General features: G+C 58.3%; 3 protein-coding genes across 9 annotated transcripts in view; 2 read left to right on the forward strand and 1 right to left on the reverse strand.

The window, feature by feature from the left end:
• COL27A1 (collagen type XXVII alpha 1 chain) overlaps nt 1-9817 on the forward strand; it is a 130274-nt gene extending 120457 nt beyond the window's left edge. For 3 of the 4 annotated variants that reach the window (XM_051842706.2, XM_051842719.2, XM_051842716.2), the window contains 12 exons: nt 141-194; nt 656-718; nt 949-1002; nt 1147-1182; nt 1278-1295; nt 1544-1579; nt 1892-1918; nt 2752-2817; nt 3615-3783; nt 4577-4686; nt 5992-6210; nt 8001-9817. In XM_051842706.2, coding sequence (XP_051698666.1) covers nt 141-194; nt 656-718; nt 949-1002; nt 1147-1182; nt 1278-1295; nt 1544-1579; nt 1892-1918; nt 2752-2817; nt 3615-3783; nt 4577-4686; nt 5992-6210; nt 8001-8147 — 999 coding nt within the window. In that variant the 3' untranslated portion in view covers nt 8148-9817. The remainder of the gene's footprint in view (nt 1-140; nt 195-655; nt 719-948; nt 1003-1146; nt 1183-1277; nt 1296-1543; nt 1580-1891; nt 1919-2751; nt 2818-3614; nt 3784-4576; nt 4687-5991; nt 6211-8000) is intronic. The other variant, XM_051842708.2, reaches the window with a different exon arrangement.
• A 7808-nt stretch (nt 9818-17625) lies between these two features.
• Nucleotides 17626-20966, forward strand: ORM1 (orosomucoid 1). The gene is given in 6 exon segments (NM_001101695.1): nt 17626-17774; nt 18141-18283; nt 18459-18529; nt 19546-19653; nt 19789-19892; nt 20815-20966. Coding segments are annotated over 6 exon segments (606 nt in total). The 5' UTR covers nt 17626-17660; the 3' UTR covers nt 20881-20966.
• A 1553-nt stretch (nt 20967-22519) lies between these two features.
• AKNA (AT-hook transcription factor) overlaps nt 22520-25987 on the reverse strand; it is a 55053-nt gene continuing 51585 nt past the window's right edge. For all 4 annotated transcript variants that reach the window (XM_008273396.4, XM_008273397.4, XM_070055844.1 and 1 more), the window contains one exon: nt 22520-23573. In XM_008273396.4, the coding sequence (XP_008271618.2) occupies nt 23333-23573 (241 nt within the window). In that variant the 3' untranslated portion in view covers nt 22520-23332. The remainder of the gene's footprint in view (nt 23574-25987) is intronic.

Below are 25987 nucleotides of genomic sequence, written 5' to 3' on the forward strand. Positions count from 1 at the left end.
TGCCAGGTCTGTGAGCTGCGCGCACTCGTCTGCTGGCTCCGCGGTGTAGTTGCAGGTGTCCCTGGCGTGGCTCCTGCGTGGCCGGCCAAGCACCCCCACCCTGCTGCCCCTCTCCCTACCTCTTCCTGTCCTCCCCACAGGGCGACACTGGCGAGATGGGCTTCCCGGGAATGGCTGGCCTCTTCGGGCCCAAGGTACAACCCCTCTCCTCACTGTTCGTGGCGTGGGCCCCATGTCCTGTTCAGCCACCTGCCCCTTCGTCCATGTGGTCATTCAACAGATAGCTGTGGAGCTCTGACAGCACTGGCTGAAACAGCTGGACTCAAGCAGGGACCCCCCCCCCCACCATGCCCACTCTTGCTGCCGCAGACCTGGGCTCCAAGCCCAGCTCCGCTGTTTTCCTGCTCTGTGCCTCCGGCAAGCCACATATCCCCTCGCGGCCTGGGTTGACTCCTGCGTGAGATGGGGCTGAGCGCAGCAGAGGGTCATGGCGAGAACCAAGAGCAGAGCTTACACCACGCAGCTCCCCAATGGCACCTGCTCCACAGTGGCTGTTTCGTCCGGGAGGCGGGTCCGGCCCTCGGGGATGAGGCAGCAGTGAGGCCCTCGCCCAGTGGCTCCTGTGGAGAGACACCTGTTCCTCTGTGTCCCGCAGGGCCCCCCTGGAGACATCGGCTTCAAAGGCATCCAGGGCCCGCGGGGGCCTCCTGGCTTGATGGTGAGCCCCCTCTCTGTGGCCCCGGCCCCAGCTGCATGCACATCTGTCCTCCTCCTCACTCTACCCGGAGTCTTCCCGCCCACTCCACACCTCGCTATGCTCTTCCTGCCAACCACACTGCCTTCCTTCCCCCCTCCCCCCATGCTCCCCTCATCCCACTCCTGTAGCTCACTTGGGCACACCTAGCCCTGGCAACAAGGAGGACATGCCAGCTTTTCCCTCTCCTTTAGGGCAAGGAAGGCATCGTCGGGCCCCTCGGGATCCTGGGACCTTCAGGACTCCCGGTACGTGCGGGGGCCAGGGCGCCAAGACTGCTCCCTCCTCTTCCTGGATCCACACTGTCTCTGTGACTCTGTGCCTCGGTTTCCCCATGAGGGGAGCAGAGCTGCCCTCTGACCCCTGTCTCCCTGGGCTGTGGTTTGTTGCAGGGTCCGAAAGGGGACAAAGGCAGCCGGGGAGACTTGGTGAGTGGACGGGCCGGGAGCCGTGCAGCGGGGGTGGGGCCGTGGCTCAGCCCCGCTCCCTAACTCTCCCTCTTCCTGCTTGTGTCTCCCTCCAGGGATTGCAAGGTCCGAGGGTGAGTGGGCTGGGCGTGAGGGCTGGGGGTGGGGCAGTGGGGCACGGGCACCCCGGGGTCCCCTCCCTATGACTGCTGATGTCCTTGGGTTCCTTTTGCTCTGGACCTCACCCAGTCTATTTATACCCATGTGTGCCAGGGGCACCGTTCTCCCTGGGGCTCAGGGCTGCTGGAGGAGCCTGCGGTGGGGGTGGGGGCTGGGAGGCCCGCGCCCAGCTGTAAGGCTCACTGTTCTTCTCTTCCCCCAGGGTCCTCCCGGCCCGAGAGGACGGCCTGGCCCACCGGTAGGTGACCAAGTGCCCAGTGTACCTTGGGCTCCTGGGAGCAGGCGGTGGGCTTCCTTTGAGTGCGACTCAAGGCTTTCCTGGCAAACCAAGCCTTGGCCCTGACCTCACAGGACTTGCTTGGCTCTTATAGCTCAAAAACACTTCTAGGAATGTGCAGAGCAGCCTGGGAAAGGGGTGGCCAGGCTTCCAGGAGAGCAGGGGTCAGCTTGTCCCTGATAGCCCCAGCACCCTGGCACCCAGTCCCCCAGTCCCCCAGCCCCCCAGTCCCCCAATCCCCAACAGATACTGACCCACGGTCTTCTTTTCCAGGGTCCTCCAGGGGGTCCTATCCAGTTTGTAAGTTGGAGAACATTCCCTTTGCCTTCCAGGGGTGAGGCCTGGGGCGGGTAAGAGGGCAGGAGAGGCCGCTGACTCCTCTCTGACCACAGTGGACAGAACCCTATACAGGGCCCGGGGGGTGTCATGTCATGTTGTCCCTTGGTGGCGCATACAAGAGGTCCTCAAAAAGCTCATGAAAAGTGCATTTTATGAAAAAGCCACCCAAAAGTCTTGCATCCAAATGAACTGATCCTTTTGTTCCATTTTCCGGGAGCTCTTTGGGGTCCCCTGACACGTTGGATCATGACAGTGCAAGGTCGGGGAGAAACAGGGTGGGGGGGGTGGGTACACAGAGCAAAGGGGCCTCCCCAGCCTGGGGGTGTGAGCATCATCGGGAGTAGCTGCCTTCGGAGTGGGTGACGGGGTCTCAGCGAGCACCGTGGACATGACACCACTGTTAGCAGGATGTTAGCAGGGTGTGTCTGCTGGCCTCTAGCCATGTCCCTTGCCCCGGCTGGGTGGTCCCTGGTGGAGAGCCATTGGTCTAGGAGGGGGATGCGGCTTGAGACCATAGCACTCAGAGTGGACCCTGTCGCCATGCTGAGGAATGACACCTGAGTCCTGAGGGCAGTGGGGAGCTGTGGAAGTGCCTATAGGAAGGGAGTGGCCAGAGCGGCTTTGGCTCTGTCTGCAAAGGGAGAGAAGGAGTCCCACGGAGGGCCTGTGTGCTGGCCAGCATCTCCCCAGGGGAGGTTCAGGTGGAGAACTCGGGCCTGGACCCCAAGGCTCCCATGTGGGAGGTCCGGGGGACCTGGAGGCCGGGATACACACCCTGTCTTACCCTTGCACAGCAGCAAGATGACCTTGGGGCAGCTTTCCAGACGTGGATGGACACCGGTGGAGCACTCAGAGCGGAGGTACCTCCAGGAGCTCCGCCCGCACGGGCTCCCTTCTCGGGGAAACACAAGTCGTGGCCTGCGTGTGGTCACTGCTCGCCACGTGGCCTGCACCAAGCTTTTCCCAGCCCTGGCCTTGAAGGCCTTGCACAGCTGTGGTCAGGGTTGTTACTGAGGCTCCAAAGGAGCAGCTGCGGAACTTCAAGGCCACATGGCTGCTGCATGCGGAACTTCAAGGCCACATGGCTGCTGCAGTCAGAGCAGGGCCAGAGCAAGGCCACAAGCAGGCCCTGGGGCGCCCTTGACCTAACAAAGGCCCCTCGGGGTCTTGGCACCCTTGCTGAGCTGTGTCGGGGGTGGGGGATGCTCCCTGGAGCCCAGAGGCCACACCGGCTTCGCATACCTTGCCTGGGGTTCCTTTAGGAGCAAGAAACTTGTGGGCAGCCCCACAGTGTCTCCTGAGACTCCCTGAGCCTGTAGCTGGCTCCCTTCAAGACTCCGGGCTGGGAAGGACCTCCGGTGTCCCCTAGTCCAGCCCCCATCAGGAGCTCCCTTTGCAGCCTTGCCTCCTTCTCATGACGGGGAACTTACTACCTGCAACATACCGACCTCCTACAAGCATCATGTTGGTTCCCCACGCCGGGTGCTGGGGCAGGTGGATGCCGAGTCACAGCCTTGGCTTTCTCGGGGTGCACAATGCAGGGAGGGGGAAGAGAGGCATGAGCCCTTGGCGAACTGTCCATGGAAAGAGATGGGGGTGTGGAGCAAGGCCTGGGGGCTGGGCGGGGACATAAGGCCCGCTGGGTCTGCCGTGACAGAGTTACAGCCCCTCGGACCGCCTGGTGCTGGACCAGGGAGGGCAGATCTTCAAAACCTTACACTACCTCAGCAACCTCATCCAGAGCATTAAGACGCCGCTGGGCACCAAGGAGAACCCCGCCCGGGTCTGCCGGGACCTCATGGACTGCGAGCAGAAGATGGTGGACGGTACGAGGGCTGGGGGGGAGGGAATGTTCTAGAAGGAGCTGGCATAGTGGGGAGACGGAGTGTCTGTTTCTTATCCTCAGCTGAGATTCTGTCCTCTGGGCTAAGTCATGTAGCAGTCACTGAGCCTCGCGTGCCAGGCCTGGTCTTCCTGGGGTGTGGGGACAGAGTGGGGAACAAGGAGGAGCGGTCCCAAGACATAGCCCCTGGGGATGTCCACACCACGGCAGGGAGACAGAGCTTTGGCAGCACAAGGCCCCAGGCCCACCATAGCCTCTCAGGCATGCTGCCTCCTCCTGGGCTGTCACGTGCCAGCTGATTGGGCGCCATGGACAGACAAGCGTGGAGACGGACAGTGCTGGGTCCTGGTGTGGGCCACATCTCTAGCTGGCTGTGAGCCTCCTCTGCTGAGGCCCGCCACCATGCTGGCCTTTGGCTCCCTGGGAAGCCCAGTGGGAGGCCGGATGTAAGCCCCTGTGCCTGGCTCATGGGGTGCCAGCTCGGGAGGAGCCCTTGGTCTTAGAAAAACCCGTTCCGCAGGATGATCCCTAGCTCCCTTGGGCAAGTGACTCAGCTCCTGCCACCCGCTGCCATCTCCTGTGTCAAATGCACACATCCCAATAGCATCGTAGCACCTGGATGCGTGACCTGCTCCACACTTTGCCTGCTGGGAGCTTCTCCCACAAGGCTGCCTTTTCTTCCTACCTCACCCCCAGCTTCGTACCCATCTGGGGCTCAGCGGGTCAGGGGCTCCTCCCCACAGTCATCCACCACCCTCCTCCCACACGGCCCTCAGGTACCTACTGGGTGGACCCAAACCTCGGCTGCTCATCCGACACCATCGAAGTCTCCTGCAACTTCACGCACGGTGGACAGACATGTCTGAAGCCCATCACGGCCTCCAAGGTACCCCGCTGCCCTCACCCAGCCCAAGGCTGAGCCTTGGGGTCCCTGGGTTCTGTCCTGACCCCTGCCTGGCTTACTGCATGGCCTTATTGTGTGCAGAGGGGGTGAGTGGCTCCCCTCTTGTGGTTTCCAAGTCTGATCCTGATGCATCTTCAAGTCGCCTCTCCGGCCTCATGTCTGGAGCAGAGCACTTGGCCAGGCTGGCGTGGCTTTAGAGAACCAGGCCTCACCTGCATGAAGCCAGCCAGGGTGGGACTTTTCTGGAATCGGCCACACAGAGTCGCAGGTGCAAATGTGTCAGTGCTGCTCAGGGCCTCCTTGCCTCGTGCCTCTGTCTGCGCTGCGCATTATAGCAGGGTAATCCAACAACAAAATGAGGCGGGCAGCAGCAGAAGGGTGTGACTGCCCCCTGCCCAGGTACCCCTCCCTCGCTGGAGGGTGGGTGTGTAGCTCCACTAAGCCTCCACTGTGTGGGAGCCAGTCCTACCATGATAAGCTTGTCTGGCCACTAGGGAGGTGGAGACTCAGAACCCCAGGTGTCCCACCCCCAGGGTGCCCCTGGAGGTGCCTTGTGCTAACCATGTCAGCCCTGGAGATGGCAAATTCCAGGCTAGGCAGGCACCAGCTGGCCAACACGTCTTTGTTGGGCCCCTGCCCTGTGCCAGGCAGGGGAGGTCAGACTCGCTGCTGCCCTGTAGCCAGAGCTCACGGCCAGGAGACACAGTGGCCTCTGCAGGCCCCGTCCCCCAGGGCTCACAGTTTGGGTGAGGTGGAGCTGGCGATTGGGTTGGCAAGTGTAACTGCCCTTCTGGGTTGCCAACCCCACCATGCACTGATCTCTGCTGACCTCGTGCTGACCCTGGCCTGTCGTTCATGCGTTCTACAGGGATCTTGGGACTGCAGAAAGTGCCTCTCAGCTCCTCTGAGCCTCCAGACCTCTGAACCTTGGGCACAGTTTGCTCTCTCGCTCTCAGTCTCTCCCTGGGCCTCTGGATCCTGGCTCAGCCCCTAGAGACCTCCGTAGCATGGGGTAGGGGAGCAGAGGACACCAGGCCCCTCGGAGCCCTGGCTGTGCAGTCGAGCAGAGCTGTGCTTGCTGCACACCCAGGGGCCGTGGCACCTGCTCATGTAGCGCTCACTTCCTTGTCTTTCAAGAGGGCACACCTGTGGGACCGTTGCTGGGCAGAGCTTACCAGGAAAGGGCATGGCCATGGCTGCCCCACCAAGCGGGGAATTCCAAGGGCTGCAGGCAGCCACCGGGTCCCCACCATGCTGTCCCCGCCCCCTCCTGTGTCCACCCCGCAGGTGGAGTTTGCTGTCAGCCGGGTCCAGATGAATTTTCTGCACCTGCTCAGCTCCGAGGTGACGCAGCATATCACCATCCACTGCCTGAACTTGACCGTGTGGCAGGAGGGCACCGGGCAGACCCCGGCCAAGCAGGCTGTGCGCTTCCGGGCCTGGAATGGGCAGATCTTTGAGGCTGGGGGTCCGTTCAGGCCAGAGGTGTCTGTGGACGGCTGCAAGGTAACCTGTCAGGACAAGGGGACAAAGCCTGTGTCAGGCGGCTCAATCTAACCGCTCATACTTGAATCTGTTCATAGTGCCACACTTCACCTCCTGTAACAATTTTCATTCTTTTTTTTTTTTTTTTTTTTTTGACAGGCAGAGTGGACAGTGAGAGAGAGAGAGACAGAGAGAAAGGTCTTCCTTTTGCCGTTGGTTCACCCTCCAATGGCCGCCGCGGCTGGCGCGCTGCAGCTGGCACACCACGCTGATCTGAAGGCAGGAGCCAGGTGCTTCTCCTGGTCTCCCATGGGGTGCAGGGCCAAGCACTTGGGCCATCCTCCACTGTACTCCCGGGCCACAGCAGAGAGCTGGCTTGGAAGAGGGGCAACCGGGACAGAACCCGGCGCCCCGACCGGGACTAGAACCCGGTGTGCCAGCGCTGCTAGGTGGAGGATTAGCCTAGTGAGCCGCAGCGCCAGCCAATTTTCATTCATTTTAGGGATTTATTTGTTTGAAAGGCAGAGATACAAAGAGGGAAGTTGAGACAGAGAGAGGTCTTCTATCTGCTGGTTCACTCCCCAAATAGCCACAATACCCGGGGCTGGGCCAGGCCAAAGCCAGGAGCCTGGATCTCTATCCTGCTCTCTCATGCAGGTGACAGGAGTCCAAGCACTTGGGCCATTATCTGCTGCTTCCCAGGTGCCTTAGCGGGGAGCTGGATCGGAAGTGAAACAGCCGGGACTTGAACCGGCGCTCAGCGACAGTGTCACAGGTGGCAGCTTAACCTGCTTCGCCACATGCTGGCCTCTTATTGTAATAGTTTTACAACACTTTCTCCCTTTACTTTCCTCTCTGGGAACTTTCTGAGGAGAGATTGGAGCCAGTAGACACCATACTTAAAACACAATGTATTTCCTCTCTTCTCTCTGCACCATCCTGGCCAGGCTATTTGTTCTCTTAATATTTTATGTCATTTTCAAATGCCTCGCAGAGTGGGTTGTCAGGGGAGGGAGAGACAGAAAATTATCAAAAAAGTGGGGGGGGGGGCAGCATTCTGACACAGTGGATTAGGCTGCCACTTGCAAAGCCATATATGTAAGCATCGGTTTGAGTCCCAGCTGCTCCACTTCCGATCCAGCTCCCTGCTAACGCACCTGGGAAAGCAGCAGACCGTGGCCCAAGTGCTTGGGTCCCTGCCACCCACGTTGGAGACCTGGATGGAGTTTCTGGCTCCTGGCTTCAGCCTGGCCCAGCCCAGGCCAGAACAGCCATTTGGGGAGTGAACCAGCAGACGAAGCTCGCTCGTGCGCTCGCTCTCTCTCTCTCTCTCTCTCTCTCTCTCTGCCTCTCCTCTCTGTGTGACTCTGGCTTTCAGATAAATAAGCAATCTTTAAAAAGCAGAAACAACAATTACCAAATGAAATGCTGGTCATACACAGTGTTAGGGCAGGTGTGAAGAAGCCAACACTCTCACGTGAGGGTGTGGGGAAGAAATACTGGGAGCTATATAGATGTATATATATAGTACATGTAGGATAAATTTACAGCCAAATCAGAGAGGATTTAAATGAGTGTGTGTGTGTATTTAAGTAAAATATGTATCTGATACACAGCCCAAACCTCAGAAAGACCCTGGCCTTTAAGCCAGCAGTTATGCTTGTAGAAGTTCTTCTGGGTGCACAGAGGTTCGGCTGCCATGATTCCAGGGTGGCACCGCTTAACAGGAAACAGGACGGGACGGTGCCAGCACAGGTGCTGGGCAAGCCATGAGACCGCGGTGGACACGCGCGCTGTCGCTTCTGCCCTAGGTCCAGGACGGCCGCTGGCATCAGACGCTCTTCACCTTCCGGACCCAGGACCCCCAGCAGCTGCCCATCGTGGGCGTGGACAACCTCCCGCCCTCCTCATCAGGGAAGCAGTACCGCCTCGAAGTGGGACCCGCGTGCTTCCTCTGACCTCTGACCTCTGACCTCCAGCTCCTCCAGGCCTCCTAGGGGAGGGGAGGGGGGACAGGAGGAGAGTCAGAGGCAGGGTGGCTTGCAGGAGAGGCAGCCCCCTGCCCAAGCATCCTGGGGCAGGCCCCAGCTATGTTCTGCCCAGCAGGAGTGGGTAGGGGGTAGTGGGGAACGAGGTGTTCCTTGGAAACAGCCCAGCACAGCTTAGCCCCAAAGACCAACCAAAGAGCCAGCCAGAGCCAGCTGGGCCTGCAACCCGCCTGAACCCCGCGTGGCCCGTCCCAGCTCTGCGGCCAGCCCCTTCCCGCCCCAGATTCCTGCCCAAAGAGCCCCATGTTGAAGCCAACTCGAGGGAAGGGGGCATCTCGTCAGCTGGTCCCATGCCAGGGAGCTTTCGATGTGCAATATTACAAAGAAGACATGAAAAAAAAAGGAGAAAAGGAAAGAAAGACGTCTATATATATTATTTAAACTAAAACGGAAGGTGCGGTACTACGTTCCTCACCTGGGGAGGGTGAGAGGCGGAGGAGGAGCAGCCAGGGTGGGAGGGGCGGGGCCTGGGGCTGGGGGTGCCTGTGTCTGCTACCTCCCACTGTGAACTCGCTGGTGCTCGCCATTATCTCTCGTAGTATATGTGATTTTTTTTTTAAGAAAAAAAAAAACAAAAACCTTATTTAAGATTCTGAAGGTGCTACCGTCTTTGCTCCAGACTTGGACGACACGATCCGATGTGGGGCCTTGTCCACATCTTGCTCTGTCCTCCAGGTGACAATGTGTTGGGAATTTTTTATTTTCCTGGCGTCACCCTCCATGCTTGTCAGGTAATCTCTTAAGGAGGAAAAAAGAAAAGAAAAAAAGGAAAAAAAAAACTGCCAGAAACCAGAAGTAGAGAGATTGACTTTTTTTTTTAACTTATGGACTTGGGAATGTCTGATCTTTTACTACGCATTTTTCGTGGCCTGCCGTGGTCCTGGGGGAGGGGGCGTGGCCTGGTAGAGCAGGCCTTACAGAAGTCCTGGGGGAAGGCTTGACCTTGAAGAACACAAGAGTGCCGAGTTGGGTCCGGGCTAGCCTCGAGCCCTCTGAAGCTGCCCCAGGTCCTCCTCTGTCCCAGGAGCCCTTGTGCCCCGAGTCAGTGGCCATTCCAGCTTTTCCCTGTAGAAGCCTGTTGTCATTAGCTCCGTGTGTACCTTTGGGCTGAGGAGACGAGAATAACCCTGGGCCTTCCCGAGGTCCTTGTGATAGCCACATTCAGCTGTCACCCGAATGCTACCCTGGCTTGCATTCCGAGGTTATGTCACCGATGGCATCGTTTTTATGGAAGGGGGACATTTCTGTGAAAGTCTCTATTTGTGCATTTCTCTTCCGTAGTTGTGTCCCTGGGGGACTTGGATCTGGTTTTCATTATTTAATACCTCACTCTGGCCCGCCCGCCGCCTCTCGGACCCCCGCTGTGGCCCTGGACGCTCCCCAGGGAAGCGCCCTTTTGCAGCTACCCACTCCCCCACGGCGTCGCCACCAGTGCCTGCCCGGCCTCTGTCTCGTGCTCGGATTTTCTGCTGTCCTCGTTTTTCGTCTCTGTCCACATGTCAGTGTGATAACCCCCATGGGTTCCATTTCTCCTTTCTCTTCTGGATTTTAAATAAATATTTAAAACTGAGGCAATGGAACGCCGTGTCTATGGCCGTGTGCTCCTTGGATGGCGGGGCAGGTGGTTTCTGGGGGGGGTGGGGCTGGTGGAGGGGAAGATGCTCAGAGGGCCCCCCACCCCCGCTTATTCTTCCGCAAACACTGGAACTTCGGTGCCTGAAAGCAACAGAAATGTGCTCTGTCCCAGCTCTGGACGCCAGAAATCAAAGTGTTGGCAGAGCCCTGCTCCCCTGGGAGAGAGCCCAGCTCCCCGGGGAGGTCTCCTCCTGGCCTCTTCTAGCTTCGGGTGGTCTCAGACGTTCTTGGGTTCCAGCTGCAGCATTCACTGCTCCCTCGGACTCCCCGGGGTTCTGCCTGGAAGGGCAGGCAGAGTCCCACGTCCAAGGCACACCCTCCCGTTCCATGTAGAGGGAAGCCAAGGTCAGCGAGGAGGGCAAGGCCAGGCTGTGACAGCACTGTTAGGTGCATTCAGCCCAGGTCAGCAATGGCAGCCCCTGGGATGTTCATTAGAAGTACAGATTCTCACGGGGCCCATGTGGCCCTGTGGCATAGCGGGTAAAGCCACCATCTTGCAACACTGGCATCCCATATGGGTGCTGGTTTGAGTCCCGGCTGCTCCACTTCCGATCCATCTCCCTGTTAATGCACCTGGAAGCAAAGGAAGATGCCCCAAGTGCTTGGGCCCTTGCACTCATGTGGGAGACCTGGAAGAAGCTCTGGGCTCCTGTCTTCAGCCTGGCTCAGCCCTAGCCATTGTGGCCATTTGGGGAGTGAACCAGAGAAGATCTCTCTCTCTCTCTCTCCCCCTTTCTCTGTAACTCTTCCTTTCAAATAAATAAATCTTTATTAAAATTTTTAAAAGATTTATTTGAAAGTCAGAGTTACACAGAGAGAGAGGAGAGGCAGAGAGAGAGAGGGGTCTTCCATCCGCTGGTTCACTCCCTAATTGGCTGCAATGGCCAGAGCTGCGCAGATCCAAAGCCAGGAGCCAGGAGCATCCTCCAGGTCTCCCAGGCAGATGCAGGGGTCCAAGCACTTGGGCCATCTTCCACTGCTTTCCCAGACCACAGCAGAGAGCTGGATCGGAAGTGGAGCAGCTGGGACTTGAACCAGTACCCATATGGGACGCCAGCCCTGCATTTAAATTCTCAGCCCCACCCCAGACCCTCCCTGAGTCACAGCCCCCCCCGGGACGGGGCCAGGCGATCTGTGCTCTCACGGCTCCACTGCAGATTCTGGTGCATGCTGAATCCTGAGACCCCCACGCTGTCCTGGGTCCCAAGGCTGGGAAGCGGTTTCCGAGCACCGGGGTGGGGGTGGCGTGGGAAGGGCGTCTGGTGCAGTGGCTAAGATCGCACTGTGAAGCCCACATCCTGTACCGGAGGGCCTGGGTTTCGGAGCGGACTCCGCTTCTGATTCCAGTTCCTGCCGATGCACATGCACCCTGGGTGGCAACAGTGATGGCTCAAGGACTTGTGTCCCTGCCATGCGTGTGGGAAGCCTAAATTGAGTTCAAGGCTTATTGGTTTTGGCCTTGGCCAACCCTGGCTCTTACAGGTATTTGGAGAAGAAACCATTGGAGGGAAGAGTCTCTCTAACTGCCTTTCAAATAAATAAAACCAAGTAAATAAAAATTTAAAAAGAAAAAAATTTTAAAGAATTCATTTTGTTTGAAACACAGAGATGAGAGAGAGAGAGAAAGATTGTCCATTTACTGGTTTACTCCCCAGATGGCCACAACAGCCAAGACTGAGCCAGGCTGAAGCCAGCAGCCAGGAGCTGCTGGGTCTCCCACAAGAGTGCAGGGGCCCAAGCACTTGGGCCACCTTCCACTGCTTTCCCAGGCACATTAGCAGGAAGCTGGAGTGGAAGTGAAGTAGCTGGGATTGAACTGGTGTCCATATGGGATGCCTGTGTAGCAAGCAGTGGCTTAATCCATTATGCCACAATGCTGGCCCCAGGAATATTCTTTTCATTCCTTTGACAATTAATCAAAAAGGAAGTTGAGTCAGCATGGCCCATTCCCCGAGTCGCTTTCGTGTTAGTAGCACAGAATACGACAGATGAAGTCATTTACAAAGAAGACAAACATGTTTGGCTCCGGGTCCTGGAAGCTGGGACTGTCCAAGGTTCAAGGTCAAGGGCCCGCCTGCTGTGCTGCCATGAGAGCACGCATATGAGAGAGGAGAGCTGGTGGCCACACTTGCTTTCCCCCCCACAGGCCCGCGATGGACGTCACGACTCCCCCGGTGAAGGCAGGAATCCATGCCTGAGGCAGAGCCCTGCGGGCCTGAGCCACCTCCCGACCCTGTGGCACTGGGACCAACTTTCCGACAAAGCAACTCTCCCTGCACCCGTGGCAGCCGGGCTGGGTCCCCTGAGCCAGGGTTTAGGGTTCTGCAAAGAAACCGAGCCTAGAGGATCGGCTCGGGAGTTTACTTTCAGGAATGGGCTTGTGTGTTGGGAAAGCGGCGAGCGCTGCAGCCGCCGGAGAGCCAGGAGAGCCCGTGGTTTGGCTGCCATCCATCGCCGCAGGCACCAGGCCCGGGAAAAGCCAGCGCCACCCTCCACGTGCAGAGGCCGGGGGAGCTGGTGGCCCCGCTGAGGGCGCTCAGGCAGAGGGAACTGGCTCTTCCTCAGCCTTTTTGTTCTATTAAGGCTTTCGACTGACTGCGTGAGACCCGCCCACAGTGCAGAGGGCAATCTGCCATGCCTTAGTCAACCGGTTACTTGTCTGGAACACCCTCATGCACCCAGCCAGAATAAGGTTTGGCCAAATGGCGGGGCACCTGTGGCCTGGTCTCCAGTTGACACATGAAATTAACCCCCACAGTCCCCAAGCTGGGCTTGCGAGAGAACGAAGAGGAAGCAGGCAGTGCGCAGCCAGTGTTGCGGCACAGCAGGTTAAGCCACCGCCTCTGACGCCAGCATCCCATAGCAGAGTCCTGGTTCGAGTCCCAGCTGCTCTGCTTCTCTTGCAACTCTCTGCCAGCGGGCCCAGGAAGACAGAAGTAGATAGGCCGAGTGCTTGGGCCCCTGCCGCCCATTCGGGAGCCCTGGATGGAGCTCCTGGCTCCTGGCGTCAGCCTGATCCAGCCCTGGCTGTTGCCGTCTTTTGGGGAATGGAGCAGATGGGAAGGGCACTGTGGGTGGAGGCCAGCAGCTGCCCTGCCGTGCAGCCTAGGTGGTGCTGAGTCTTTGGGAACAGCAGTAACTCAGTGTGGCGCTACGGGGCAGGGGGTGGGAGGTCTGGGGCACGGAACGGGGAGCACCGGTAGGATTGCATCAGAGAGCAGGGGTTTGGGTTGGCCAGGTGGGTTTTAGTGGCAATGGAGCCCTGGAGCTCACCTGTGCAGGAGGCGGCTGGCTGAGCTGAGAGGACCAGAGAGAGGTGGACACGTCCATCAGAGCTGCAGAGGCGTTGGCAGCACCTGTGTGGCTCTGAAGCCATTCGGAGGGGCAGGGAGAGGGCAGAGCCAGCAAGCTGGGCCAGAGGCGAAAGACAAGAGGGGTGGGGTACAGCTGTGCCCCTCACGACTCTCACTTGGTCCCCAATTCCAGGTGGGCCTGTGTGACCTGGCCGGCCAGGGAGGACGCTGGAGCCAGGCGAGCTCACGCCTGGCCCGTGTGGAGAGTGTGGTGTGGGGGAACCAGAGGCAGCGCCCACAGTTCCTAACCTCTTCTTGCACAATCGACTGTCAGGAAATAGGCAGGGTAGACTCCAGGGGAAAGCCCAGGCTGGCCTGTGTTTGTTGTGTCCACATGAACCGGGTCCAGCTGTGGATGGCCGCATCCAGAACGTGCAGCTGCCTGGTGCTGGGAAACTGAGGAAAAGGAGGAAGTGGGGAGAGCAGGGGAAAGCTGGCGGCTGGGGCCCAGTCTGCTGCCTGGCCGGGATGTGGCTCGGAGGGTGACTTTTCTCTCTGGGCAAAATGGGGCTGCATGCCCTGCCCTGCTGGCCAGCCAGGGACAGGACGATTGTTCCAGAAGGGCAGGGGGAACCGTACAAGAAGGCATGGTGCTCGGCTGCTTGTGACCTAGAGAATCTGCAGTGTCATACGGTTTGCCTGGGTAGCAGTGCCATGGGGAGTAGTAATGGCTGCAGGGCTGTGAACTCTGAACACAGCTCCGTGCTACGCGTGCTGTGTTCTGTCTGCCCCACGACCCGGGAGCTGCGTGTGAAGATCCTGGCTTTTCAGATGAGGGAAGTGAAGTTCAGAAAGGTTATGTAAATTTCCCAAGATCACAAGACAGGATTTGAACTTGAAACCTCTTTTGTGCATTGCCTCACCCCAGACACGAAGTTCCTAATTCGGACCGTTTGTTCTGCCAGTGTATTCCTCGTGGTTGGTGGAAGGGGACAGCTGGTCGGTTCTCAGACGCACAGCTAAGGGCTGCCCAGGGCGAGGGGAAATACAAGGTGACTGTTTCAGGAATCGAGCGGCTTCAGACGGGTGCATTTCCCTGCAGTATGGCCTACCGCCACATGGCCTCATCTTGCCGGGCCATTCTTTCCCTCCTCTGCAGAGTGGGGAAATCACCCCTCCTCCTGACCCTGCAGGACACCTGCTTTTGCCTTTTGCCTGCAGGAGGGGCATGGCCTGCAACCACTGAAGAGCACAAGCGGTCTCAGCTGTGAACTCCTTCCCGGCTTGAGGGCGACCTGATGGCGATGCTTAGGGTCTCAGCAGACCCTAGACGGTCTTTGCTTCACTTAGCAAGCACTGTACAAATACGAGCTAGCTGAAGCCTGATAATAACCCAGCGCAGTCAGTACTGTTAGCCCCATTTTACAAGCTGAATTACTGGGGCTCTGAGAGTTATGGCACTTGTTCAAGGTCACACAGCTAGGAACTGGTAAAGCCAGGGGAGTGCTGCATCACCATCCGCTCCTGCTCTGAGGATTCTTCTGTCTCTTTCCTTCCCAAAAACTTTTTTGGGAGAGGCCAACAGACAGAGAGAGAGAGGGAGAGAGATACTAACAAAGTGATCTCCCATTGGCTGATTTGTTCCCTAAATGCCAGCAACAGGTAGGGCAGGGCTGGGCCAAAGCCAGGACCCTGGAATTCAATGAGGGTCTGCCATATGGGGGGGCGGGGGCCCAAGTACTACAGCTGCCATCACTGCTTCCAGGGTGCACCTGAGCAGGAAGCTGGCATCAGAAGCGGAGCTGGGACTCGAACTCGCACACTCCAGTATGGGATATGCACCTTCCAAGCGGTGTCCTAATCACTGTGCCAAATCCCTGCCTCCCCACAAACAGATGGAGAGACAGGCTAGGCAGATCTGGCCCAGGACCTCAATCCACAGAGGCTCCGAGCTTGCCTGGAATATAAGGAGATGGGGAAATGGTCCTGTGTTGGGGGGTTGAGGGGAGAAACTCCGTGGATAGCATCACGGGTGGTCAGTGAGACCCCCCTGGGGCGGGGGCTGAGCAGCGTGAGCACGGTGAAGACCACGCACAGCCCTTGGTCTTTCTTCAGAAGGCGAGGCGCTCTCTGCTCACGCTCCTCCCACGGACACTGTCCTTGGCGTTCCGCCATGCACAAGCGGGGGGCCTTGCAGACCAGGCCTCAATAGAAAAACCATAGATATCAAAAGTATGTAATGAAGCTGACATTGAAAACTACTTTCTTTAATTTGAAAGAGAGACATAGAAATCATAGAAATATTGAGAGAGGGAGAATCTTCTATCTGCTGGTTCACTTCCCAAGTGCCTGAAACAGGTGGGGCTGGGCCAGGTCAAAGCCCGGACTCTGAAACTCCATCCAGGTGCCCCACGTGAGTGGGAGGGGCCCCAGGACATGAGCCGTCACCTGCTGCCTCCCAGGCTGTGTGTCAGTAGGAAGCCGGAATCTAGGGCAGAGCCAGGACTCAAGTCCTGGTGCTCCAATCTGGGATGTGCATGTCCCAAGTGGTGTTTTTTTTTTTTTTTTTTTAAGATTTATTTATTTATTTACTTGAGGGACAAAGTTACAGACAGAGAGAGGGAGAGACACAGAGAGAGATCTTCCATCCACTGGTTCACACCCCAAGTAGCCACAATGGCTGGAGTTGGGCCAATCCGAAGCCAGGATCCAGGAGCTTCTTCCATGTCTCCCACATGAGTGCAGGGCTCCAAGCACTTGGGCCATCTTCTGTTGCTTTCCCAGGCCATAGCAGAGGGCTGGATCAGAAGTGGAGCAACTGGGACTTGAACCGGTGCCCATATGGGATGCCGGCACTGCAGGCGGAAGCTTAGCCCAGTACACCACAGCGCCGGCCCAAGTGGCATTTTAATCACTGCACTAAATGTGTGCCCCTGAAATTTTAAAATTGAAGTCAAAAAGCTTTTTGCAACTAAAAAGCATTCAGGAGACTAATATTCAAACGTTTGGTGTCAGTGTCACGGCAATCAGATTCATACTGAATGTGTGTGCCAACCACCTAGATGCAAACTTAGGAGTAATAGGACTGATTTAATATTGCAAAAATGTTTCTCAGCTGTCTTGTGCCACTGTTGCAAATACTGCTTATTTCTAACTCAGGAGGACTTCCCCACCCACGGGTTGCAAGAAGATGGGCTCCCAGCATGCCTGAGATACAATTTAATAGTGCATTTATTGCATGTGTGCTGATAGGAGGAATTAGGACGTCAATTAATTTGTATTTTCTCTTTTTAACAAAAATTTTATTTATTTACTTATTTGAAAGGCAGAGTGACAGAGAGAGAGGTAGGGACACAGAGAGAAAGAGTTCTTCCATCCACTGGTTCACTCCCCAAAGGGCTGCGATGGTGGGGGCTGGGCTGAAGCCAGAAGGCTGGAGCTCCCACCATGGTCTCCCACCTGGATGGCCAGGGCCCAAGCACTTGAACTATCACCTGCTGCTTTCCCAGGCACATTATCCAGAAGCTGGATCAGAAGTGGAGCAGCCAAGACTTGAACCAGTGCTCAGATGAGATGCTGGCGTCACAGGTGGTGGCTCAACCTGCTGTACCCCAACACCAGCCCCCAGATGTGAACTACAGACCACACAAAAACATGAGAAAGTATTCAATTTACAGGAAATGAGCAAGAATACAAAATTGTGAATATACCATCGCAAGCTGATTCCTGCGGCAGTCCACTCACTCCCGGGGTAGCAGTGCAAATGGGCAGTGCACCCACTCCCACAGCATTTCGCCAATGTTCGCTATCCGCCGGGCTTATTCCAGGACTGGGGATGTGGCACTGAAGTTCCCCACCTAGTGGCTGGGGGGTTGGGGGGCCGCACGGGGGACAGCAAGGAGTAGGTCTCAGCATACATTTACTGGAAACACAGGCTCCACTTGTGTCCATTTTGGGGAATGTCCCTGCCTCCAGCCCCGGGCTGGGGCTCCATTGAACTTCTGCCCTTTCGCACTTGTTCCCACCTTTGCTTGGAACTCAATGTCTCGTTTCCCACCCCCAGTATCCGGGGCACCTGCTCTGATGCATTCGGTGTTGATTTAGGTCTTGCTCAACTCTGGGAGCTCAGAGAATGAAAACCTGGGAGCCCACTGAGGAGGAGGAGGCTCCCTCTATTGGAATCTGTGGACTCACACACTCCAGGCTGCCAGTCACCTGGGCCTTGAATAAGCCAGACTCAGGTTTGGTAACCTCTCTCTCAGGGTCAGTCATCCACGGTAAACTTGGACTTGACAGCTGTACCTTGCTTCCGGCCCAGGGGAAGGTTTTGTGCAAAGTATTTCCTAAGCGTGCAGGCGGGATTGCGTCATGGCTGGGGCGGGGGCGGGGGCGGGCCCTCCCTGGGCCCCACCTGCCCTTCCCACAGCGCACTATAAAGGTGGCTGTGCCCTCCAGCCACCAGCTCTGCCTGGCTCCAGCGCCTCTGTGTCTCAGCATGGCCCTGCCCTGGGCCCTCGCCGTCCTGAGCCTCCTCCCTCTGCTGCATGCCCAGGACCCAGCGTGTGCCAACTTCTCGACCAGCCCTATCACCAATGCCACCCTGGACCAGGTGAGTGTCGGGGCCAGGGTGGGCAGCCGCTGTCCCTCTCGCTGTGCTCAGCCCCTTCATCCTTGCTCTGCCCCTCCCCTCCTGGTTCGCAGGATGAAATTCTGACAAGCTTGGGGAATCGGGGTGGCACTCCCCAGACTCCCTGCTGCACAGTCCCTCAACAAGGGACAATTCTGTGCAGGGCACGGAGAGGCCACTCGTGGGGGATGCCTGACCCCCGGCGTGAGCCCCTGCCTGTCCGCTCCCCACCTGGGGCCTCCGTTTCCCTGTTTGCAAATTGGATGGAAAGCTCTATCCAGATCTTGCGGCTGCCGACTGCCCCAGACTTAGCTCCGAGCCCCCGTCAGCGCCCCCTCTCCTCCCCAGCTCTCCCACAAGTGGTTTTTTACCGCCTCGGCCTTCCGGAACCCCAAGTACAAGCAGCTGGTGCAGCATACCCAGGCGGCCTTTTTCTACTTCACCGCCATCAAAGAGGAGGACACCTTGCTGCTCCGGGAGTACATAACCACGTGAGTCCCCATGCCAGCCCACCCAGGGCCCTGCTTCCGAGCAAGTCCCTCCGTCCCCAGGGCCTTGGCCTTCCCAAGCGTGGAATGGGGAGGGTCGATTCTAATCTCCATTCGTGCCTGACCGCTTTTCCTTGACCATCTTGCTGTTTGTCTCTCACCTCCCGTCTGGCTGTAGGAACAACACGTGCTTCTATAACTCCAGCATCGTGAGGGTCCAGAGAGAGAATGGGACCCTCTCCAAACACGGTGAGCCCTGGGCCCGAGGCAGGAGGCCTCGGACAGAGGCCCCGGAGGCTTCGGGCACGGAGAACACGGGACAGGCTGACTGTGATCACAGAGCAGCCAGCAGTTCTGACTTCTTACTCTGTGCCGGCTGCTGTTTGGAGGGCTTTGCATGAATGAACTCACTTGATTCTCACAAACAATCCTAAGAGGACAAGGACCAGAAAACAGGAATCAGAGATGCCAAGTAATTCCCCTGGGGTCACACAGCTCATGCTTAGAACTAGAATTCAAACCCAAGGCTGCCTCCCCGTCTTCCTCTTCCTCTTCCTTAAACCACTGTTTAAACACTTTGGAAGCTATGGGTGGAGCCTATTTTTTAAAGGTGATTTTTTTTTAAAGATTTACTTATTTATTTGAAAGTCGGAGTTATACAGAGAGAGAAGGAGAGGCAGAGAGAGAGGTCTTCCATTCCACTGGTTCACTTCCCAATTGGCCGCAATGATCAGAGCTGCGCTGATCCGAAACCAGAAGCCAGGAGCTTCTTCCGGGTGTCCCACGTGGGTGCAGGGACCCAAGGGCTTGGGCCATCTTCTACTGCTTCCCCAGGCCATAGCAGAGAGCTGGATCAGAAGTGGAGCAGCTGGGACTCGAACCAGTATCTATATGGAATGGCGGCACTGCAGGCAGCAGCTTTACCCACTACGCCAAAGCGCTGGCCCTGGAGCCTATTTTTTTACACACCCACTACTCCCACAGAGACAGCACACACACACCCATGGGGCTGACCAGACACCACTCAGCGGACCCCTGAGCCTCATCTCCCTCATCTGTGAAATGGGCATGTAGGCCCTGACAGCCAGAGCCTATATTTATCACCAAGCGCTCAGTGCCAGCCTGGCACACAGCAGGGTTGGGCACGCCAGGACGGCTGGGATCCTTCCCTGGTGATCCATAGCCCTGGCACGCCAGGGCCTCCTCCATTGAGATGGTGACCGTTGTGCCGTCTCCTCGTCTCACCGGAGGCCTCTCTCCTGCAGACGGCATACGAAATAGCGTGGCCGACCTGCTGCTCCTCAGGGACCCCGGGAGCTTCCTCCTTGTCTTCTTCGCTGGGAAGGAGCAGGACAAGGGAATGTCCTTCTACAGTAGGTGCCCCGGCAGCCACACCCCGCCCCCGGCCTGCCCTGACTCCACCCACCCTGGGGACTGGGCTCCCAGCCCCCTGGCCCTGCCTGGCCTCCCTCCTGGGCCTGCACACAGTTGCCTCGCTTCCCCTGCAGCCGACAAGCCCAAGGCCAGCCCGGAACAACTGGAAGAGTTCTACGAAGCCCTCACATGCCTGGGCATGAACAAGACGGAAGTCGTCTACACTGACTGGACAAAGGTAAAGCCAGGGGGCTGCGCAGTGCCCGCCGCAGGCAACCTCATAGGCCCAGAGAGGGAAAGTGGCTCAGCCCAGGCTGCGCAGAGAGGCAGGTGGCTTGCTTTGAAGGACCCATTGCTGAGTCAGAGTCCCCGGGGCTGTGGGTGAGAGTCCGGCCGGGAGCAGTCCCTGTGAACTCGGGGTGCAGATGCCTAGGACCTGTCAGGCTTACAGGAAGGGAGCAGGCAGAACCAAGGGAGAGACTCGGCCCCACCCCACCCCCACAACTGTGTAACACCTGCATCGCGGAGAATCCAGGCTGCGGTTTTCCATGTCACGCAAACTGCAGCAAGTCCCGGGTTTGTGAATCACCTGTGCACTGATCTCCTTACTACTTTTCTTTCTTTCACGCTGTGTTGAGTGAAAGGTTTTCCTTGGCATTGCCCTCGCCATCTTACCTGCAAATCCCCAGAGCCCATGAGCTGGTCACTGTTCCTCTGATGGATACACCTCGCTTTCATGACCATTCAAACCCAGCGGTCCCCACCTGCTTGGCCTCTGAGTCCTCCCCAGGACCACACCCCCTTCCCCACCCTGGCTGCCATCCTCAGAGCCCAGGGTTTAGGAGCCGCAGCCACAGGGGTGGGTGCCGCTGGTGCACAGCCTGCCTCCCCCACCAGCGGCAGAGACTGTCAGGAATCCAGCAGACACGCAGCGGGGTTGGGGGAGGGGACGTGAAGGGATTGGGGTTGGGGAGTGAGCTGCCACACCCCAAGCGCTCAGGAAATGCCACTGGTCCTTGAGGGCCCGGGCCCCTATTTTAGGGGTGCCTAGACCAGGCTGCGGGAGGGAAATGACTTACTCGCCATGTTCCCTGCAGGGAGCGGCAGGGCTAGGGTTAGAACCCTGTGCCCTCACTGCACTTGCTTGTCCCGTCTCCTAGGATCTGTGCGAGCCGCTGGAGAAGCAACACGAGGAGGAGAGGAAGAAGGAAAAGGCAGAGTCATAGGGCCCACCCCCTGCACCTGCCTTTTTGTTTGTTTTGTAAATCTCTGTTCTTTCCCATGGTTGCATCAATAAAACTGCTGGACCAGTCAGGTTGTCATTCATTCGTTCGTTCATTCATGGCGAAGCCTGGTCTGGAGGGAGCCCCATCGGGGTCCAGGATGAGCCCCGCCCCTGGTTGGGAGGGCCCCTGCTGGAGTACCTGGCACATAGGCCAGGCTGGGTGCCAATCACCACCGTGCTGCGGGTGCCCCTGCACCGGAAGCTGTGACTGGCAATCAGACATCGGGGAGGGGCCCGACAGGAGGCAGGAAGGCCTGGGAGGAGGCTGAGTCAGGCATCCTGGCTGCAGGAGGTTGCCCAGGCAAGGCGGGGTGATGCAGGGGACTTGGGGCCAAGGTCAGAGGGGCTGGGTCCCTCCATGCAAGTGTCCTCAGGGTGCCCACCTGAGACACCTGGGAGATGATTTGGGGCCCTTGGGGTGCAGCTTGAGGCTTGGCACAAAAGCTGGAGCCAGATGCTGGAATTCCGGTTACTCCCTGACCCCACAGGGGCTCCTGATCCACGGCTGCTGTGCAGCGGGGAAAGCAGCACCACTTGGCTGGCAGGAGGGTTGGGGCTGACGCGCCCAGGCCTGTGTGTGGCTGCCTCAGCCACCAGTGCAGGATCTGCAGCCCAGGCCCCAAGCCCATTCCTGCGACTTTATGCACCTGTGCCCTTTGGGCCTCCCCTCTGAGAGCACAGCCCCCAGGCCCAAGAGTCCATCAGCTGTGGCCACTGCTGTGGCCAGGGACATCCCAGGTCCCCCACTTCCCAGCCTGGTGTCCTCAGAACACAGGTGGACAGAGGTGCCTCTCGGTGCCCAGAGGGTCTGGACATGGGGCTCAGAATCTATGCGAAATCTTTCTATGTTGCTGTCACTTGCGGTGGGATGCCACTGCGGAGACCACTCAAGGAAACAGACGCAGGTGCTGGTGAGCCGGGGACGTGAGAGAGCAGAGCAGTGAGGGCGACGGGTGAGGACACCAGGTGGAGAGGGGTCAGGGCTGCAAAGAAAAACCCCAAGAAGGTCCAGGGAGCAAGACACAGGCACAAAACCTATGGCCGGGGCATCAGACAGACAGGAGAGCAAAGCCCGGCGCTCTCCCCAGCCAGCTCTGGCAGAGGCCCCGTGCAGCCTCACTCTGCTTCTCTGTGAAATGGGGGCAGGCGGGTTCAAGGACACGCCAGGTGCTTAGCTCTGGGATCAGGGTCCGGCAGGTGCTCTGGGAGCGGCAGCTGTGTTTGCAACCGAAAGCAGCGCTGGAGAAGTCCAGGCTCAGGCTTTTGCAAACAACGGCTTGCTGTGTGTCTTGTGCTATCTCTGGCCTCAGCACCTGCCACCTTGGCCAGATGGACTCTCCTCGCACGCCTGCCCAGCTGGAAGGTTTGTGGTGCTGAGCTAAGCAGAGGGGGAGGGCTGGGAAGACGGAGCACCAGGGGGAGGCAGGCAGAGTCAGGAGGTGCGCACACCTGTAACAGGTGCACTGGGGAAGCCGGCCCGGGCATCCAACCTCCCATCTGCAAACTGGACTTTAGGATTCCCAGGCAGACGGCACCCTCTCAGACATGGGCAGCTTTTTTGTAAGAGCAATATTCATTCATTTCTTCTTCATTTGCTCTTATAATGAAAATAGATTTTTTTAATGCCTCAAATATACACACATCAACTGATGCACACACATTCCAGAAATGCTGAGGTATGCGCTGCTATGGGGTGGGGAGTGGGAGATGGCCAGGCCTCACAGCCACAGTCCTGCCCCAGACCGGGGCCTGGCAGGCAGCTGGCCACTCTCAACGCCGCTGGCATCTTGGGAAGGGCTGGGGCCTCGGGAGGACACACCGAGAGGGACAGTGTGGACGGGGTGGTGTCCATCCCAGGAGGCCCACGGAGAGGCCTGTGCAGCCTGGGAGAAGGGGGCACGTGTCCCGCTGGGGCTCCAACGTCCTAAGATGGCCCACAGGTACCCAAATGCTAGGAGCCAGGTCTCCCGCCAGGCTGCTCAGAGGTGGGGGTGGGGGTTGCTCCAGGGGTCTGGGCCTTTCCTCCTAAAGGGAACTCAAGGCCAGGAATATGCCCCAGTTTAGAAAACTGTCCATATGTGTATAAAAGACATCTTATTAGCGGGAGGGGCACATGTGCAGGACCAGGAGAGTCCCAGAGGTGCCACTAGGCACAGGTGGCCTTGGTCACAGCATCCCTGGGGGGCTGGTCCCCCTGGGAAGTTACTGCCCTAGGAGAGCAGGCCAAGGCCCCATCCAGTTTGGATGCAGGGAGGCAGGGCAGGCGGGGCCCGTGCTGGAGGGAGACCACGCCCGGGACGTGGGCGTCAGTGGTTGCAGCTGACTCCTGGCCTGGGGGTCCGCAGGGGCACCTGCCCTCTTGTCCCCATCTGGCTCGGAGCCTCCAGAGAGAGTCAGAAGAGGCAGGAGCCGCGCAGGCTGCGGACCTGGCGCAGGTCAGCCGACAGCGAGCGGCTCATCTGGCGGCTGGTGGAGCGGACGCTCTCGGCGGCCCGCACGGCTTGGCTCAGGGCCCTGCTGAGCTCCTCCAGGTCAGCCGGGTCGAGCTGGACGGAGTGCCGGGACCCTCGGGCTGCCCGACCGCAGGCTGTGCCCGAGGAGGCTGAGGTAGGTGCTGCTGGGGGCGCATAGTACCTGGGGAGAGAAACGTGTGCTTGTTAGCTGCAGAGCGGGCTGAGAGTGTTCGGAGCCCACCCCCCTCCGAACCCCAGCTGGGCCACTGGGCCCTCCTCTCTGGCCCTCAGGTTCTTTGCCTTTAAAATGGGAATAGTAGGGGAGGTGGGTGCTCAGTGCACCAGTTAAGACTCTGCTTGGCAGTGGAGGATGACCCAAGTGCTTGGGCCCTGCGCCCACGTGGGAGACCCAGAAGATCTCCTGGCTCCTGGCTCCGGATCGGCACAGCTCCAGCCATTGTGGCCAACTGGGGAGTGAACCATCGGATGGAAGACAACCCCCTCCCCTGCCTCTGCCTCTCTGTAACTCTGCCTTTAAAATAAATAAATAATCTTAAAAAAAAAAAAAAAAGAAATTATCAAAGACTCTGCTTGGGACGCCTGCATCCCATATCAGAGGGCCTGGGTTTGAACCCCGGCTCTGCTCTCTGCTCCTCCTTCCACCTCCCTGTGAATGTGCGCCCTGGGAGGCCCTGCCGCCCACACAGGAGATCCAGACTGAGTTCCTGAGTGCTGGTTTCGGCCTGACCTGGTCCAGGCTAAGTTGTGGCTGTTTTGGGGGTGAACCACTGGATGGGAGATCTTTCTTCCTCTCTCTGCCTTTCAGACAAAATAAATAAATAAAAACTAAAAATAAAATAAATAAAGGAGGAATAACAAGCACTGCCCAAGCTCTGTGTGCAAGGGCAAAGGGAAACAGCAAAGTTTAGATGCAGAGCCCACCTCTGGGTGGGTGTCTCCGTCTCTGTACCCATGTGCCAGCCGGTACTGCCATCTGCCTTTCACAGACCAGCAGCAGCCGCTCCGGCCCTGGAAGCCTGCTCCTGGTCCCGGTCACTCAGCTTGGTCAGCTGCAGGACCTGGGGCAGGTTGCATCCCTTTTCAAGGTCTCTGTTTTCCCAGCCCAAATAGCCATCGAGTGCTACCTCCCAGGGCAGAGCCCGTGGGCAGCTTCAGGTCAAGATCATTTCACTGGCAGGCCAGGGCCCTGCGCTACAAAAATAGTGACTCAGGCCTGGCACCAGAGAGCTGGCTTGGCACCTGGACCTGACTCTCCCCAGCGTCTCTAACAGGGGCTTGTTAGCAAGTGGCAGGAGTTGACAGCTTCTACACCGAGTGAGTGGGCCGCTTGCATCCTATGAATGACAGCACACACTCCCTCCCTCAGGGCCGTCCTGTGTGACCACCGGGTTCTCATGCCCCCCATCTCCTGTCCATCTGATGACCAGCCTGGTCTGAAAGTCACCCCCTAAGTTCCTAATTTAGGGCTGCAGGGCTGTTAGGGCAGATCACCAGCAGGTGGCAGTAGAGGTCCGTTTAGCTTTCTAAGCTGCGCCCTGGCCCTGGCCACTGAGCATACTCAGTGCTGCCAAGGGAGCAGCTTGGAGAAAGCCCAGGGCGGTCCCTGCTCACATTCTAGCAGCCTTAGCAGCACTAGGGTTCCCAGGCATGAGCTCATTTCCTCCTCACTACAACCCATTTCACAGAAGACGAAAGTGAGGCACAGGAGAGTAAAGTGACCCAAGGTTATCCGGCAACCACTGCCCACTAAAGCTGAGGGCCTTTCCCTTTCTCTGCGGCCCATCCAAGCCTGCAGACGGCAAGCCGGTTGGCTGTGCCCATGGAACAGAGCCTGAAAAGATACAAAAGGGGGCACCAGAGCAGTAGACACCCCACGGCTCCTATGGGGGCCACCACATTCCAGGCAAACCCTCTCCTGTCCAATGAGTCGGAACACGGGCAGGTGTCTGTACCCACTCCCACCAGGGCCTGAGCATATGGCATGGGCTCACAGCACCACGGCAGGACCTGCCCGGCCTCCGCCGGAAGAGCAGCAGGAAACTGTATGCCGAGGCCTGGCCCGTGGACAGAGGCACCGGGCTGGACGGACCCAGGCCCCTGCTCCCACCACATACCAGCTCTCACTCCCCGTGAGCCAGGCCCTCACTGCCCACAGACACGGACTTCTAAAGATTCAGATCCATTTTACAGCTGGGGGAAACAGAGGCAGAGAACCTGCTGGGGACGGTCGGACAGGCCGCCCAGCTGGCCAGGCGTCCCCCCTACACAATCCTGTCTGGTCGCACCCACTCAATCAGTCGTCTTCTTACTCACGAACCACGGCGCTGAGCAGCGCGGTGACCAAGCTGCCGGGTCCGCAGCTCTGAGCTCGCCTCGGCTCCCCGCCACCCACTGCGCGCGCGTCTCCTCTGGTCCTCTCTCGGCTCCACTTCACAGAGCGGGAGGCTCGGGCTCAGAGCCGGAGCGGCTGTGCCGAGACCACCGCACCGATGAGGGACAGGCGGATTGCGACCAGCTCTGAGCCACTTCTGCCTCCACTGCCACCTCTTTTCCAAGGACCGGCAAAGGCGGTTT

The sequence above is a fragment of the Oryctolagus cuniculus genome, chromosome 1 (assembly GCF_964237555.1).
Source record: "Oryctolagus cuniculus chromosome 1, mOryCun1.1, whole genome shotgun sequence".
Classification (NCBI taxonomy): Eukaryota; Metazoa; Chordata; class Mammalia; order Lagomorpha; family Leporidae; genus Oryctolagus; species Oryctolagus cuniculus.